Here is a 17277-nt window from a genome sequence, read left to right on the forward strand (position 1 = left end):
GCTCTACTGTTGTGTTTTTATAGCAAAGTTCTCTCTAAAACAGGCAGATGCCAATAAACAGCATAAAACTATCAACATGCATGGGCAATAGTATAGCTCTGGGTTTTCAATATTTATTTGCCAACAGAAATCCAAGGCTATTTTACATATTTTTGTACTTGTTGCTACAATGCAGCATTTTTAGCACTTTGCAAAGATGCATTTAACCTATCAGCCCCATGCCACTTTCCAGCATGTAATTAAAGCATGATTCAAAGTCACTGGGAATCTTTCTGTTGACTTTAAGGGATGGAACCAAAGACACTAATGCACTGAAGTGAGGAATCAATAGCAGAGTGCACAAGGAGCAAAGATTTTCTTGGAGAATTTCATTATGAATTGATAGTGTTAAAAGCACAACATTTTGACAGGTTTCTGCTCAGTGCCAGCTTTGCCATATGAACAGAGCAAGTCAAACTAGGACAGGAAAGTATTTATTGCATGACTGACCTTTGCCTGTAGGGCCTACATATTTTCTATCTTATAAAGGGCAGAAGAAATCCGAGAACGAGCTTTAGCACAGATTAATTATCAAACTGCTAAGCTATCCCAAAATCTCTCTTTCATCCCCAAACACAAAAATATCAATTAAAGAAACCATATACTGAATTTGTAATGGAGTAATATTTTATTATATATTGTTGATCTTAACTGAATGTTGATTGCCCAACTAATCTGTACTGCTACAAGATGCTGAGGTGGAAAGAAACCTTTTTATTTTATAACCAAGAGGCATCCAGTTTCTCAATTCTGGTATCCTTTCCAGACAAGTCAGTGTCTATTTAGAGCAGGCAAGTTAATACCCTTGACAATCAGCAACAACGCACCATCATTTGCTTGTTAAAAGTAATCTGATTAAGAACAGAAGAAGCCATTTGGATAAAACTTGAACAATCAAATATCCAGCTCAAACTCAAAACAAATTTGAATTTTGTAAAGGTTTTATAGTTTGTTTTTTAAATGGACACATCAGCACTTGCTCGGTTCAACTGGGAATATAAGTAATGAAATATAGAAAAAAAATACCACAATTGTGCAATTTTTGGCCAGGAGAAAACCAGAGAATTTTGGAAATCTCTTTGATCAGGAAATCAGGCTAAGTTCAGATATGATGATTATCTGATGCCTATTTGAAGTGAACTTCAAAACCTTTTGAAGTTTGCCCATTACTAACAAGAATTCATCAGATAACAACTCTCATTTAATATTCTAGATAGCACCTTTCATTTGAAAGCATTTTGGACTCTATCCTACATGGTACTGAGCATTGTAGCCCACATAAAGCAAAGCACTTAAGCAGCTGTAAAATTTTCAATACATGAGTAACCCCATTGATCCTAGAGAACTCAGATCAAGACCTTTATTATAAACAGTGTACATCCAGGAATCACTTCTTCCACTAATGAAATGCAACTAGTTCTGGATGGAAGCAGTAACCAATCTAATAAATGAGAAGAGGAGAATTTTTGGACAACGACATCAGGATGAATCCCTAAGATTACTTCTAGAGCATTAATATTTAATATTCATGAAGGCCAGTCAGGATATTAGGTTTTGGGATACTTGTCTGAAAGTGTCTTATTTAGTGAACTACGTGGAATTCAGTGTATCAGCTTTAGAAGAGATTGTCTCTCCTGGTTCCATTGAATCTAGGTACAGTATTTACAACCTGATGCATAGAACACTAAATGAATTAGTAATCAGTAGCAAGTCAAATCAGTTTTTCCCAGAATTTGAATGATTTTTATTTTTATGATATTTGCCTTAAATTAGCTGCCTTAAAACATTTTGTTATCTAACTCTCAAACCCCCAGGTATCACTGATAAATTCATTCCATATATTAAATACACAATTACAGTAAGTCACTAAACTTCAGGAATCAACTTTCATGTCAGTTGGGTTTTCTTCTTCTGATTCAGCCGTGAGATTCAGTGCAGCCTAAGAGCAAAAAAAAAAAAAAAAAGATAGGAAAAAGAAGAATTACTCACCAGCATTAACAGAAATTGGTAAAAAAATGCTACAAACCAAAGCAAACAGAAACCGTGTTTAGATAACCTTCAGCATGACTATGCATTCTCCTATTCAGTGAAATAACACTTTAGTTTTTATTCCCCTCTACCATCAACAAGTAAGACTGTACAGAGACAAATATCTCTGATTCCCAAGCTAACAAAGGGTACTAAAGGGTGAAAGTGGATACAATACTGTAAGAATATTGATCTGGTCCCACCGTTTTTATGTAAACTCACTGACAATATCTTTCCAGAATGCAAAAAGAATGTGTCATCACCAGACTAATACTTATACAATTGTGAACCTATTTTATATGCCCTAACACTGGGTAATTACATAGGTGAAATGGCTACACACATAATTATTACTTATTTGTATATTTCATTACCCAATTTGCATGTGCAAATGCAGTAATAACTACATACCAAATATGCCTGCAATTGCATACATATGATTACATAAGCTTAATTGTGAAAACCTGACTTCAAATGTATTCTTAGATTCATTAAAAATAAGAGCCACCTGTAAAACATTTGTAAAATAAACAGGCTGTTATTACATCCAAAACATGTTAACAAACATTCCTCATGCAATGTAAAATCAAAGCTGAAATTACATTACTGACAATAAAATAAGAAGGGCAAGACAATTTAATGAAATTCAAAGAAAAAAAATTCTGGCAACAGCATACTAGAACTACAAACAGTCTTTACCAGTATCTTGAGTTACACAATCATTTAAAAAATATATATATTTGTTACTTGAAAACTTATTTAAAAAATGTCAAATTGAAAAGTGGGATCTAACACATTCTTTTGACCAGCAAGATATATGTAACTGGATACATTTCAGTTCTAGTAGCTGACCCAAGAGATATTGTTATACATGCTGCAATTCTTGCACAAGTCAAAATCTGATTCACGTTCCCTCACTTCCCTATAGTGACAGATTCAAGGAGTATTGTGAGGACTGTGTGCTTTAGCACACCAGGAAAGAAAGAGCCTCTAATTACTCTCAAGATTCACCTCCAGCTGATTAAATTAGCACTTATTGTAGCCATATGATCACAGGGGCAAAGGGAGGTAGCTGCTCCCCTGGGAATATTGAAACTTTCATTTGGAAAACACGTTGAATGTACAAAGTTAGAAATTTAAGGATAAGCTCCATCACCGTTTTTCTCAACTGCTGAAACAGGGGCACAGCTGGGGGAAAATGAGGCAGGGCAAGAGAGTTCCTATAATCAACTCATCCTTGATTGTGGGAATGGCCTGTGGGGGCCACTGGCAGTCAACAACTAGAGAGAACATTCCAAAGGCTGTTTTAACATGTACTGGGGATCAAGCTCTCTTCAGAAGGTCTGGAGAATATGGCCCAAATACTCTCTTTTAGGCCATAATGGAAGTGCTGACACAGCCTTAACTGTATAGCATTAGTGGGGACAGAAAAATCTCTATACAGGGATTACTTAGACTTTTTTTTTTTTTTTTTTTGGTACTTACGTCAGATTGCCCACTCTCATCTATCTCCTCAACTCGGGCCAAATTAGGGGCTCCATATTTATCTGTAAGCTCAGCTAATGTCCTTGATTTATCCCCCGATTCCTACAATTGAATTACAAAGCTTACTGTGAGTTACATTTGTGACAAAATTACTAATATTTAAGAACTCTGAAGATATGTTAAAGAATCTTAGTTTGCACTAAACTAATGAAAATAAACAGATGTCATAGACTAGAGATTTATGGTAACAATCCCCTGGCATAAATAAATAAAGTGTGAAAAGGTCTATGTATTACCGTTAGGGCTAATATTAGTTATTATTAGAGGAATTTGAACAACTTTAGGTTTTCATGTAGTACCTTTTCTCTATTTCACTTTCATAAAGTTTGATATTTAAAGTGATACACTGTCAATATTTTGACAAAATGATCTGAGAAAAATATTCTCCTTTAGATTGTGATGAACCCCATATACTGGAGGCTGGTCTATACTTAAAAATTTTACCAATATAGCCATGTCAGTTGGGGTGATTTTTTATTTTTAAAAAAGCCGTATGTAGACAAAGATATACGAGCAGAAAGATCCCTTATGACAGTATAATTTATTTTGCTCACAAACCAGAATAAGCTATATTGGTATAAACACTTTTATACTAGCATAAGTGCATCCACAGTAGGAAGGTTTACTGCGTTAGCTACACCATAGCTAAAGCAACAAAACTGTAGTAGTAGACAAACCCTAAGTGTGTTTGCATTTACAAATAGGAGGACTGGGGAAGTTATTCACTTGTGTTCCCATTTAAACAAAAACACTCTCATAACCATAACCAAGGAAGACTGCAGCACCACTAAGCAAACAAATGTATACTAAGTTGCATTCTAAAACCATTTATACTTGGTTATGAAAATTATGCTGAAGAGACTGATAGTACAGCCCAGTGTCTAACTCAGGAAATTTGAAATGAAGCTACAGGGCTAGACATGCATTCCAGAAATGTTCTTTCACAGATTTTGACAGTTTGGTAAAATGTCCATAGGCTAAAAGCATACATACACAATTCCTGCACTGATCAGAGAGGATGTTTGATATCTAAGCATGGATTTTGGAAAGGCTGGCTGGTGACATTATCTAATTATTAATTATTATTATTAATGGAACTTTGTCAGACCTCTTCAGCTTTTTGCTGCAAGGACAGCTCTTCTGCTCTCTCTTTCTCTGCCCTTTCTAGTTCCAGCTGAGCCTCCTCATGTTCTCGTTCCAGCTGAGCCTGCAGTCATTTTATGGAAGCAATATAACATGGACAAATTGAGGGGAAAAAAGGTAAACTACAGTAGGCTGACCTATGTTGGTGTTAAAGTTTGCAAAGCAGAGGTTTTATATATGTACTTTTTGTCAAGAGACAAGATGGATGAGATAATATATTTTATTGGACCAACTTCTGTTGGTGAAAGAGACAAGCTTTCGAGCTTACACAGCTCTTCTTCAGGTCTGGGAATTACTCATAGTGTTACAACTAAATACAAGATGGAACAGATTGTTTAGCATAAGTAGTTAACATATTTCAAGGGGGCTTAAATTCATGGACTGAATAGAGACACTAGATTTATGGCTTATTACAATGATCACCCACTAGCAACCTCCCACGTTTGTTTTCTCCCCATGTCTGGAGGGGTGTTAACAGACCACTTCACCTTGAATGGTCCCCTGAAGTGTGTGTTAACTACTTAGGCTAAACAATCTGTCCCATCTTTATGGCCCTTCGTTTCCAGTTTTTATTTTATTTATTTTTTCTCGGGAATGTATCGGTGTTTATTACTACAACAACAAAAACAGCTGAAAATCAGTGCAAAAACTTTTACTAATTTTTCTGGGTAAATATTGGGATTTATTTTGGTGGACTGAAGGACAGCGGGGGGAAAGCATTCAATAGATTAATGTTTTCATGAATGGAATTCAATGTGGTTTGCTGCAGAACTAAAACAGAACTCAAAACACAATGCCACCTCTGAGTTCAAGAAAACAATACATCACTAATCCCCAAATAAAGCTTTTCATTTGAATAAGCAGTTTACTGTTGTAGACTTAGAACTATTAGGCTATAAATATTTACATTTAATAATTGGGCCCAATATTTTAAAATATTTATAAACACTCATTGTGAGGTCTTTCAGTGTAATTTCCAAAAGTCCTGAGTAGTGTAGGCTCGCAGCACTCTTTTTAAGCAGTCTTTTCCCAGGCCCATTTTCCTACAGTCTTGGATGTAGCTGAATTTCAAAAATTCTCTTTCCACATCAGCTGAGCCAGGTGGGACACTGAGGATGCGAGAGACAGCACGGCTCAAAGTTGGACAGTCAGTGTGGTGGATTTCCCAGAATTCAAGAGGAGAGATGGAGTGGTTGTCTGTGGAAGGCATTGCCATATAGGCACTTTCCAGTTTTGTATTTTCTTCATTAGAAGCCACAAAAGGGGAGATTATACAAACATACTCTTTAAATTTATCAGCTGAGGCCACACTTTTACAATGAGGGTCAAACAGCACAATGACTTTCCAGAATGATGATTCTCTCTGAAAAGCTGTAGGGGACATATTGCAAGCGTCAATAACTTTCCACTTCTTTGACAGCTCTTTGTAAAAACTTTTGAAAGTTTTTGCAAGGTGGTCCTCCTGCACAGTGACAGGCAACACAGACATGAAAAAAAAATATTTTTTTTCTGGAATCTCCCCAGATGTGCTTTTGTGAGAAAGTTCTGCAGAGATATTGTTAACCAGAATGCCAGACACCTTTGTATTAGAAAATGTGACAACTGTTAAAGAACTGGATTTCAATTTCTTCTGTGCTTCATGTAATGGCTGAAGTGTTTCAATCAGGAATTTGAGTTTTGTACAAAGGCTTTGCCTAATTTCTTACATAGCTGCTTGAGATTTCAGCTTTTTGGCTTTTCCACTGTTGAACTCTTTGTGATCTAAAAGTTGCATTAATACACCTATTGCATTCTGAACACACTGTGCAGCCAAATACAGACTAAACCATCTTGTCGGTACAACTGGAATGCTGAAATGCTGTATTCAAGTGCGATCTCTTCGCAAACATCATAGAAGATTTTTTTTTTATTTGAATGCTTGAAAACTGCACCAGCATCTATTACGGAATTTTTTAAATCAGCCATTTTGGGAACCCCTGTTGCATGAGAGACAGCAATGTGCAGCAGGTGAGCTGGGCAAGACAAACAAAGCAATTTAGGTTTTTCATTCAGCTTTACATCTTGTGTTTGAACTTCACGCAGTAAGAAGCCGAGTCAGAATTCACTGTAGCTCAAATCCTTCCACATAAGTGCATATTCATTTAAAGTTTTACTGACACCTGCCGCAACTGTTTGACTGCTGACTTTACAAACTCCAGATCTGCCAAAATTAGTGCAGGCTTCTCCAAAACAAAATGAAAAATGAAAACAAAATCACTGGGATTGGGCAGTTGAGAACATCTGACGATTCGTCAAATATCAAAGAACTAACTATATTTCCAGTCAACCTCTCTTTAATTTTGTTGGTCAGAGCATCATCATTCTCCTCCAGATATTTCTTGGTCATATTGATTGAATTTGGCAAAGATTTTTCTGCTGGACAGAAATGTTATATAAAGTCCTCCAAAGGACCATCAACAAGGCTTAGCGGCTGCCCTGAAAAGCAGAGGGCATGTACAAATTCACTTATTACATCGTTTTGATCTCGCTCTTTCTGCCGTGCCCGGACAAATGCTGATTCCAATGTCTTAAGTGTCATTTGCTCTCGAAATGTTCTTTAATCCGGTTGGCCTGAGTGTCAAGTACGATGCCACACCATTTGCAGCACATACACCCAACTTCACCCTTTTCTCCCGTTTTTGTTTTTTTAAAACTTTTGAATACTTCCTTATGTTCTGAAACATATTCTGATTTTCGTTTTCTTCCCATTTTAGTGTGTCAAATCTTTAAACCGTTATCTGCTAACAGCTTGAAATGTGTATATGGTGGGTGTGAGATTCATTAGGATGTTCAGATGCGCATGCACTTCAGCGCTTGCGTGCATGCCTGTTTGTTTATTGTGTGCATCTTCTAGACTAATATATAGCCTTACTTCAACAGGCAGCTTTGCATATACACAAAAACTAATATATTATTGTAATACATATATCTCATGCAATGTACTGTACTTTCCTAATAAAACACGCTATTTTTTATATGTTTGAATTATACAGAAAAAAAACCAAATACTACTTTTTGAAAAAAAAAAAAAAAGATTTTTTTCAGTAAAAACGGTTTAAACTGAAAATGAAGGGGCTTATCCATCTTGTATTTAGCTGTGACATTCTGGGTAAGTTTCCCAGACCTGAAGAGGAGCTCTATGTAAGCTCAAAAGCTTGTCTCTCTTACCAATATAAGTCGGTTCAATGAAAGACATTATCTCACCCACCTCATCTCTCCAATATCCTGGAACTGACATGGCTACAACAACACTGCATGCTTTTTCGTCACCATTTACAATGTATTTTATGCTTGAAAACATAAACATACAATAACTGAAATAAGAAGAAGTTTAGATTTGTTGAAATATCAGGTGACTCAACAATCTTATCAGTTGTGGACCAGAATGGAGAGCAAGGTCTTTTGATTGTCAAAGGGAAAACAGAATAGACAATTGAAGACCTTACCCTTCCATACATCCCTCACACACACTCATTAAAGATCAAATCCAATGTCCATTTGAAGACAACTAGAACTCACAAGAATTTAAGCCCCAGATTTTTAAAGGTGTTTTAGGTACTACTGCATTCAGCGTTGCAATGTCTAACTGATTTAGGTGGCTAAATCTCATTTCAAAAGGGATTTAAACACATAGGAGCCAAAATCTCATTGATAGTCTATGGGGTTTGGGTTACTAAATGCCTAATCTGGCTTGAAAATGAGATTTAGGCTCCTAAATCAGTTAGCTGTTGCAACGCTGAACGCATGAACGTCTACATACCTTTAAAAATCTGGGCCTCAGGTCTTTGCTGCCATCATATGTCAGAAATTGCATAATTTAAGTATAAATAATGTTTTATTCATTAACACTTATGCTGGAGAATCAAATACTGACAGCAAAAATCTTGTTTTATTCGCTGTAATATTTTGTGAAAATATATTAACAAACATGACCACTAAGTCCAAAAGTGGCATTCAGATGCTCTTTGGTCATATGCAGTCATATAGAGCACATGCATGTGCCCAGAGCTAGTCGCTCAAAACTGTGACCCACACACAACCAGTCCCTTGAAAAATGTGACTTTACTGTGACAAAGCTGAGCGAAAATTCATAACAAATAACTTATTTGATTAATTTAGCCTTTTCTTTCTTTGTGAGCCACTTGCAGATATAACATCATATACTCATATGTATTAATTATTTGAAATTATTCATGAAATTCTTCAGCAAATATTTCGGTTTTTAAATTGTAAATTAAAAAGTATAAAAATATACAATATGCAATTCATGCTATAACTTACACAACTAAACTAATGAGAGCAGCATGAGTTTAAAATTCTATATTTGATTGTCATATGCTTAGATTACACTGTTATGGTTAATTATGTAAGCAATCCCAATCTGGGAATGGCAACAATACCATGCAATATACAAACGGGGCTATTTCAGACACTGCTCATTCAAACAGGTGGCTTCAGGTCATGGGAGGCAGAGGTCTGCTCTATCAAGGCCAGCTAGAAATGTGAGTCTTTATTTCTCATGTTTCAGTTCTATATAATTTTTTATGCTGAAATAACTCTACTGTGATGATAAATTGAGACGTATGAAGAATCAGGACATTTCCTTAGCCCATGCTATCCCACAACACAGATTTTGCCTTCTTTTATTTAACAGGAAACCTCCATCCACTAATCCCGACTCTTTCCACAAACACACAATTTCTGGATACATTCACTATTACCTTCTCTTCCCACATGCAGATGTTAGAGCAGAGCAGTTGGGCAAAGTAACACGAAGAAGGTTACACATTAAATTGCAGACATGCAAGTGGTTCCCTAGGTCTGCTTGAGGCTGCCCTTGTATATAACTAACACAGTATGAATTATTAAATATATATTCAAATATACATCCTACACATGTATTTTACAAATATTGAAACATTCACTTTGCATGAACACTCATAACAGAAATGCTCACATAATGTTTGTTGAAAGCAAACATGACAAAAATGCATACATGACCAAATCAAAATTCAACGTCCAATTCAAACAAATATTTGCCAAAAAAAAAAAAAAAAAAAAAAAAAATTCTCAGCTCTACACTCTACATAGGATAGGAGGCTACATCACAGATCAGGGAACCACAGTGGATGTGCTCCATGATCATACAATGGCAACCACTTGTAAAGTTGTGTGTTTATGTAAATTACAGATCTGTTGATTGTCTGCCACAATATAGGGAGCAGTCCACATCTACTGAATACACCTATTATGTGCATGGACAGTAGGGCTGTCAAACGATTAAAAAAATAATTTGCGATTAATCGTGATTTTAAACAATAATAGAATACCATTTATTAAAATATTTTTGGATGTTTTCTACATTTTCAAATATATTGATTTCAATTAAAACACAGAATACAAAGTGTACAGTGCTCACTTTATATTTATTTTTATTACAAATATTTGCACTGTAAAAAACAAAAGAAATAGTATTTTTCAATTCACCTTATACAAATACTGTAGTGCAATCTCTTTATCATGAAAATTCAACTTACAAATATAGATTACATACAAAAAATAACTGCACGCAAAAACAAAGCTATGTAAAACATTAGAGCCTACAAGTCCACTTAGACCTACTTCTTGTTCAGCCAACCGCTCAGACAAACAAGTTTGTTTGCATTTGCAGGAGATAATGGTGCCTGCTTCTTATTTACTATGTCACCTGAAAGTGAGAACAAGTGTTCCCATGACACTTTTGTAGCCAGAGTTGCAAGTTATTTACATGCCAGATATGCTAAACATTTGTATGCCCCTTATTGCTTCGGCCACCATTCTAGAGGACATACTTCAGTTATGTAATTAAAAAAAAAATCTACATTTGTAAGTTGCAGTTTCATGATAAAGATATTGCACTACAGTACTTGTATGAGGTGAATTGAAAAATACTATTTTTTATCATTTTTACAGTGCAAATATTTGTGATCAAAAATAATATAAAATGAGCACTGTACACTTTGTATTTTTTGTTGTAATTGAAATCAATATCTTTGAAAATGTAGAAAAATACCCAAAAAATATTTAATAAATTGGTATTCTGTTATGGTTTAACAGTACAATTAAAACTGCGATTAATCGCAATTAATTTTTTTAATAGCCATTAATATTTTTTAGATAATCGCATGAGTTAACTGCAATTGACAGCCTAATTGACAGGCAACTATACATAGTGAACGCCAGCAATTGTAAGTTACTGATGCTCAGAGAAGCCTTAAATTGGGTATTCTTTGCCTTAGGGTTCTGCATTATTTAAGGAGATCATACTGCAAAGTCAGTTTCCTTGCTTAGCCACTTCCATGTTCTGGATGGTCATGTCACTTATTATTTGGCACATAGACACTTTATACAAGTCACATTATAGTGCTTTTATGCTGCGTTATTGTAACACCATTATACAGACATATGCAATATGTCAACCATAAGATACATACCTAGGCTGGTTCCAGTGTTATGAGTAAGGCTGCGAGTCTGTCGTGGAGGTCACGGAAGTCACGGACTGCGTAACTTTCAGGGACCTCTGTGACTTTTGCAGGGGCCGGTGCAACTGGCCCGGGGACCGCCTGAGCAGCTCAGGCAGCCCCTGGGCCAGCCACACCAGCTGCTGCTGGGGCAGTCTCTGGCCACTATCTCCCTCCCCAGCAGCAGCAGGAGTTTGGGTGTGGGAGGGGGCTCAGGGCTAGGGGCTGGCATATGGGAGGGGGTGAGGGCTCTGGCCAGCTCTTACCTCAGGGGGCTCCCTGGAAGTGGTGACATGTCTCTCCCTTGGCTCCTAAGCGGAGACATGCCCAGGCAGCTCTATGCCTTGCCTTTGCCCGCAGGCACTGACCCCGCAGCTCCCAGCCAATGGGCGCTGCGGAGCCAGCACTTGGGGTGCAGGCAGAGCGCAGAGCTCCCTGGCCACGCCTCTGCCTAGGGAGCCACACGGAACCAGGTAGGGAACCTGCCAGCCCCGCCAAACCTCCCCCACACCCAGCACCAGCGAGGGTCCCGGGCCACACTCTCCTCCTCCCCCACCCCCGAGCACCCACAGCACTACTGGGTCACCTCTCATCCCCCCATAGCACCCAAGATTTAGTCAGGCGTTTATAGCACAAGTCATAGACAGGTCATGGGACATGAATTTTTGTTTACTCCCTGTGCCCTGTCCATGACTTTTACAAAAATACCCGTGATTAAAACTTAGCCTTAATTATGAGATGTCAATGCCACAGTATTATCTGCTAGAAATTTTAATTACTTTTATTATTGACTATATTTTGCCAGACCTGCTGCTCCTCTGCAAGTTTCTGCTGGAACATGAGTTCTTCTTCCTTCATTTTTTCTAACATTTCCAGTTCTTTCAGGGCCTCCTCACGCTCTTGCTCAAGTTCAGCCCTCTCCTGCTTCCTCTGTCATTGCAAGATATTGACAAATCAGAAAAAAGATTAACTAATATTGGCTATATTGTCATTAAAGTTTGTGAAAGAGTAACAGTAATCATTTTAAATGCAGAGAGATCCACCTGTTGTTCTTCATCTAAATTTCTCCTGTATTTGTAAATCCAGTATGCCAGATACTCTATTGGGTCTATGGGCCGATGCTCTACCACTTCTGCAAGTCCCTTTGCCAAGCATATTCCTAGGCATCTCTTGAGGTATTCAGACTCCATTCACACCTCCTGAAAAATGTAAAGGAAGCAGACACTAAATGGTGATTCCCGATTTAAACTAAAATATATTTTAAGAATTACTGACTAGACCATATCAAATAGTTTGTTGCAAATAGTTTAGCCAATGAATTCAGCCGTTTTTTTTTTTTGTGAATGCTCTGAAGAGGTTGTGCATTGTATTAAAGACAGTGTTATCTAGTTGACAAGGCACTAGGTTAGGAGTCAGTTCTGCCATGACCTGCTGGATAACTTTGGAAAAGGTCATTTGTGTCGATTCCCTTCTCACCCCTTTGTCCATCTTGCGTATTTAGACTGCAAGCTCTTCAAGGCACAAACTTTCTCTCACTGTGTGAACAATGCCTAGCAGCAGGGGTCCCAATCTGAGTTGGGGTCTATAGGCACTGTAGTATTACTTATAATAAATACTAGTTTGCTCATTTTTTACAAGTGTTCAATACTTTGTGCATGAACATTTTATCACAGAGTTTTTGAGCTGATTGCAATTAATATTTGCTATGCATACTTTATGACCTAGACATCTAAGTCACATGTTATTGTGTCTGCTCCCTGATCAGATGGCCTAAGCTTTATAAACTAGAATTCCCTTTTTTGTTCACAAATTATCTGTGAATATTTGTAATTGTTAGACTAATGTGAGAGTAATTAAAACAGCTTTGCAAAATGACTACGAGAGTAGTCCCAATACAAATGCTCTAATAAACAGATGTATTCATACTAGGATTTGAGAGATTTTGCTTCCAGAAAGAATTCTTGTGAATAAAAGTTTGTTCTTCTGTGGCTAGGTGAATAAAAGTCATGAATACAATCAAAACAAATGTGTAGGTTATAGCCATAAAAATCTTCATTAATGCTGCGTTACTGACAAAGAGCATGCACACATCTGATGTATTTTAATCAGAAAATGAAGTGGATGTGCACTTTCTGAAATAAATAATCTATATTATATGCCAGTATGGTATGATTTAAATAAAGCAAGAGACATTCCAATCCTGTGCCTAACTACAAGACCATCCTTCCTAAAAACAAATAACATCTTTAATTTACAAGCAAGCATAGGCAGACCCTGGAAGTTGGTATGAACTTACACTGCCTAAGAAAGTACTTCTCCCCAACTTTAGACGTGCTCCCCTTTGCCAAAAGAGTTCCAATCTGCCAGATATTTTGAGAAAAAACATCATTCACAGAGCATTTTTCTCAACTATGATTTACAGTGATTATTCATGAACTTGGCTTTTAATTTCCTCTGAATCTTAGACCCTCTGTCTTCTGACTATATTTGAAGCATATTAAAAGCAGATCAGATGAGGCTTGCTCTTGCTCCCATTGAAGTCAAAATCTCTGATTCTCTGTTCATTCAGACTGTAAAATAATATTTGTCTTAATATACTTCCCAGGATATGTTTGTTCTCCAGTCCAGTGAAGCACCACCATCGTCCATAGTTATACAGATAATGAAATAATAAAAACAAGCTTTAAAATTTATTCTTACTATATTCTATTTATGTAAGGCCAGATTCTAAAATCTTACTTATGTTGAGTATAACCTTTCTCCACAAAAAAAAGTCCTATTGAGGTAATTGGGACTACTTGTTGAGTAAAATATTAAAAGGATACTAGAATCTATGTTGTACCAATTTCTTTACAATGTTATAACTTCTTGAAGGACATATCATTTCAGTTGTTTTAAAAGTTTTTAACCATCTTTCTAACTAGATTACATTTAAGGAAACAACAAACTCTCTTAAACATGGCTCATTGTCAACTAGTTTTATAGAACTTCAGATGGAGATGCACAATGAGATATACATAACTCATCAGTTCAGAGAGAATTTTTTAAAATATGTACAGCGTAGGGACCATTCTTGTTAGGTAAATACCTCTCTTACACCTGCCTGTATGTATCCAAAACATAGAGTACAATTCTGCTCCATTTGTTTCAAAATGTAATTTCCACGAAGCAGTAGTTGCTTAACCTAGTTTAGGAAATATTCACTTATCTCCAGTTACAATAGTACATGATCACTACAGTTTTCCTTATAGTGCTAAATTCTATTAGCTCTTCTCTAATAGTCCCAAATAGCTATTTTCTGTCCCTAAATACACACTTCACTGAATTCAATGTGGATTCCAAAGGAACCTAGAAGCTACTTAGAATTTAAATAATTTCTGTGTATGACCTATTTAAGAAGAAGAAAACAGACCTTATCTAAAGGCAAGTCACACAAATGCAGGAGAACAGAAACATCACAGACTATTCCTTCCTTCTGGTCTCTTGCACAGAAACCCCTTAGGTATGCTTCCTGTTAAGTTCAAATCTTACTTTCTGGCACACTGGCATATATCAGTGTTTTGTCACAATGCACCTCCACAGAATGCACATCTGAACACACTTACCTCCTGAAGGTTCTATAGTTTCCTCTCACCTCAAAGGATTCTGCAACCCACTCTTCAAATATATTTACATTCTTGGCATGGTTTGTACACTTTGTTTTTGGGATGCTTGATTTTCTTGTTTAAACCATTTCTACAAGAAAAGAACAGTTAGGTATGAGACAAATATCAATAGCATAAAAGGCTTCATTTATGGGCATATGTCTCATCTCTGCTACTCATGAGATTAAAAATATATTGACTCAGAATGCAGTTTTTGTTTTCCTACAGCCTCACGTCAGCTAAGTTTTAAGCATGTGTATAAGTGTTTGTACGATCAGGACCCAATATATTACTACTATTACAATACTGTTATACAATATAATAATGATACGACTATAACAATGATAATACTAACATCCTTGTTTTGGGATTTGTGTGTGAACACTGACCGAATATTGCTTATTGTAGATACAGTACTGAAATCACGGTCTGTTTAGTATATGATTCCCAACGCTTTGAAAGTAATAAAAGATCACAGAAAAAAAAATAGTTTGACACACTTTCATTTTTAGTGTTAAACTTAGAACTCAAAATACATTTAGCTTTTTGCTATCATCTGCAAAATATCAGTTTTTTCTAAACCCTTTAGTAAGCACTGGCCCTTTACATACAGTTAAAGTAGAGGGTCAAACTGGAAAGCAGAAAATATATCAAGTGTAAAGAATATTTCTAATTTAGATACAAGGATAATAGCTCCCTTACAAATACTTAAGCACCATAACAATGTAAAAGACCTAGTCAACGTTTTATTTAGGCCAGGAGTGTTCACAGTGCAATCTGTGGTGCGCTAAAACATAATTTAAGATTGTTCTCTTTGTATAAGCAAAGAATGAGGGCAAAAATGATCATCTGTCAGTTTTTAATGCTGGTGAATGGAGATGAAAAACAACTCTTTCCAGGAAGGTGAAAATGCAAGCAAAATTATAGTTGTGTGTATTTGTGTTTTGATTTTCAACAGCTGTAGCACTATCTAGCTTGGGCTAAAACAGTGTTTTCAATCTGTGGACCCGGGGGCGGAGGGGTGTCCAAACTATGCCTAAAATTTCCAAAGGGGTCCACACCTCTATCTGAAATGTTTTAGGGGTCCACAAATGAAATAAGGTTGAAAACCACTGGTTTATATGATTTGTTATGAACCAACACGATGGTCCTGCTGGCTGGGGGACGGCTGCTGGGAAGCAGATGACCAGGGGCTGCGGCTGGTGCATTGTTGCTATAACCGGCCTGGAGGCGGTTTGGGGGAAAGGAGTGTGCTGAGAAGGTCCCGCAGACTCACGGGAGACCCATCGGCAGGGCAGAGCCACCCGCACGGGACCCCGGACATGGCGCCCCCTGCCGCTCCCCCGCGCACACGGCCCCCCGCGCCCCCTTCACGAGGGGAAACCGCTTTGAAAGGTTCCCCCGCGCCCCTTCCCACGCTGCGGCGCCGCGCACAGCCCAGATTCACTGGAGCGGAGCCCCACTGGGGACGACAAGGCCCGAGCTCATGCCCCCACCCCACTTCTCTGGGGGGCGCGACCCCCTGCTGCGGCCTGGGCGCCCTACCGGGTGCGTTCGCCAAGCAGCAGTGCAGCGCGTGCCAGCGAACCATGCGCGTGTGATGAGTAAGCGGGACTCGGCGGGCGAACGAGCGTCCAGTGTGGGAAAGGGGCGCCGGCCGTTGCTTTGAGGGGCGCGCAGCCGCAGAGGGCACCCCCGCAGCGCGCGGAGTGGGAGGGGCCTGCTCGAGAGCGTCCCGTCGCTAGGCAGCCGCCCGCGTGACCCGGGCGGTAGGATTGGTGGTGGGGCTGGTGCCAGGCGCTGTCACGTGAGTAAGGTGGGGGTTAACCCCCTCGGGGCCGGGTATTGGCAGAACATCGGCCCGGCCTGAGGGCAGCTCGCCTTGGAGAGCCGGACACGGTGGGATCCCGGCGTGTGGGCCGGACCGGGCGCGCCTGGTTCTCGGGGAACCGACCGCGCTCCGCCCACCCGTGGGCTGCGGCATCGCAGCGGGCACCTGGTGGGGTCAGTCAGCCCCGGGCGGGCAGCCTGGCTGGGGGGGGAGTGATAGTGGGGCCCCAGCGTGCAGCACGGCTCGGGAGCCTGTCACCATGTGTACAAAGGACTGTCCCGTCCCCTACACCCAGCGGTGAGTGACTGACTGATCTTTACACAACAGAAACCTCTGCTACTTTACCTCGCGTAATACCAGCAGCGTGCCAACTCCCCGCTGCTCATTGCGGTAGCTACCCATAGGGAAGGTAAAGAGCCCCTGGTCTGTTCCTGGAGAGGACACAATAACCTCAGTAACCTGGACAGAAGGGGTTCCCACTCAAACAGACTCCAGTGTACAAGACTTA

The 17277-nt window shown here is 38.6% G+C and overlaps 1 protein-coding gene across 2 annotated transcripts; it reads right to left on the bottom strand.

The window, feature by feature from the left end:
• Positions 1–644: 644 nt before the first annotated feature.
• LOC128829371 (DPY30 domain-containing protein 1-like) lies at positions 645–16641 on the bottom strand. Of its 2 annotated transcripts, XM_054014742.1 has the most exons (7): positions 16484–16639; positions 14900–15029; positions 12338–12493; positions 12102–12224; positions 4721–4819; positions 3553–3654; positions 645–1978 (listed from the first exon to the last, which is right to left on the bottom strand). In XM_054014742.1, the coding sequence occupies exons 3-7, from the start codon at positions 12482–12484 to the stop codon at positions 1913–1915; spliced, it is 537 nt and encodes a 178-aa protein (XP_053870717.1). In that variant the 5' UTR covers positions 12485–12493; positions 14900–15029; positions 16484–16639; the 3' UTR covers positions 645–1912. The 2 variants fall into 2 exon arrangements, with proteins under 2 accessions (XP_053870717.1, XP_053870719.1); XM_054014744.1 differs by lacking the exon at positions 4721–4819 and having other exon boundaries at positions 16484–16641.
• Positions 16642–17277: the final 636 nt, after the last annotated feature.

The sequence above is a fragment of the Malaclemys terrapin genome (genome assembly GCF_027887155.1).
Source record: "Malaclemys terrapin pileata isolate rMalTer1 chromosome 7 unlocalized genomic scaffold, rMalTer1.hap1 SUPER_7_unloc_1, whole genome shotgun sequence".
NCBI classification, from domain to species: Eukaryota; Metazoa; Chordata; order Testudines; family Emydidae; genus Malaclemys; species Malaclemys terrapin.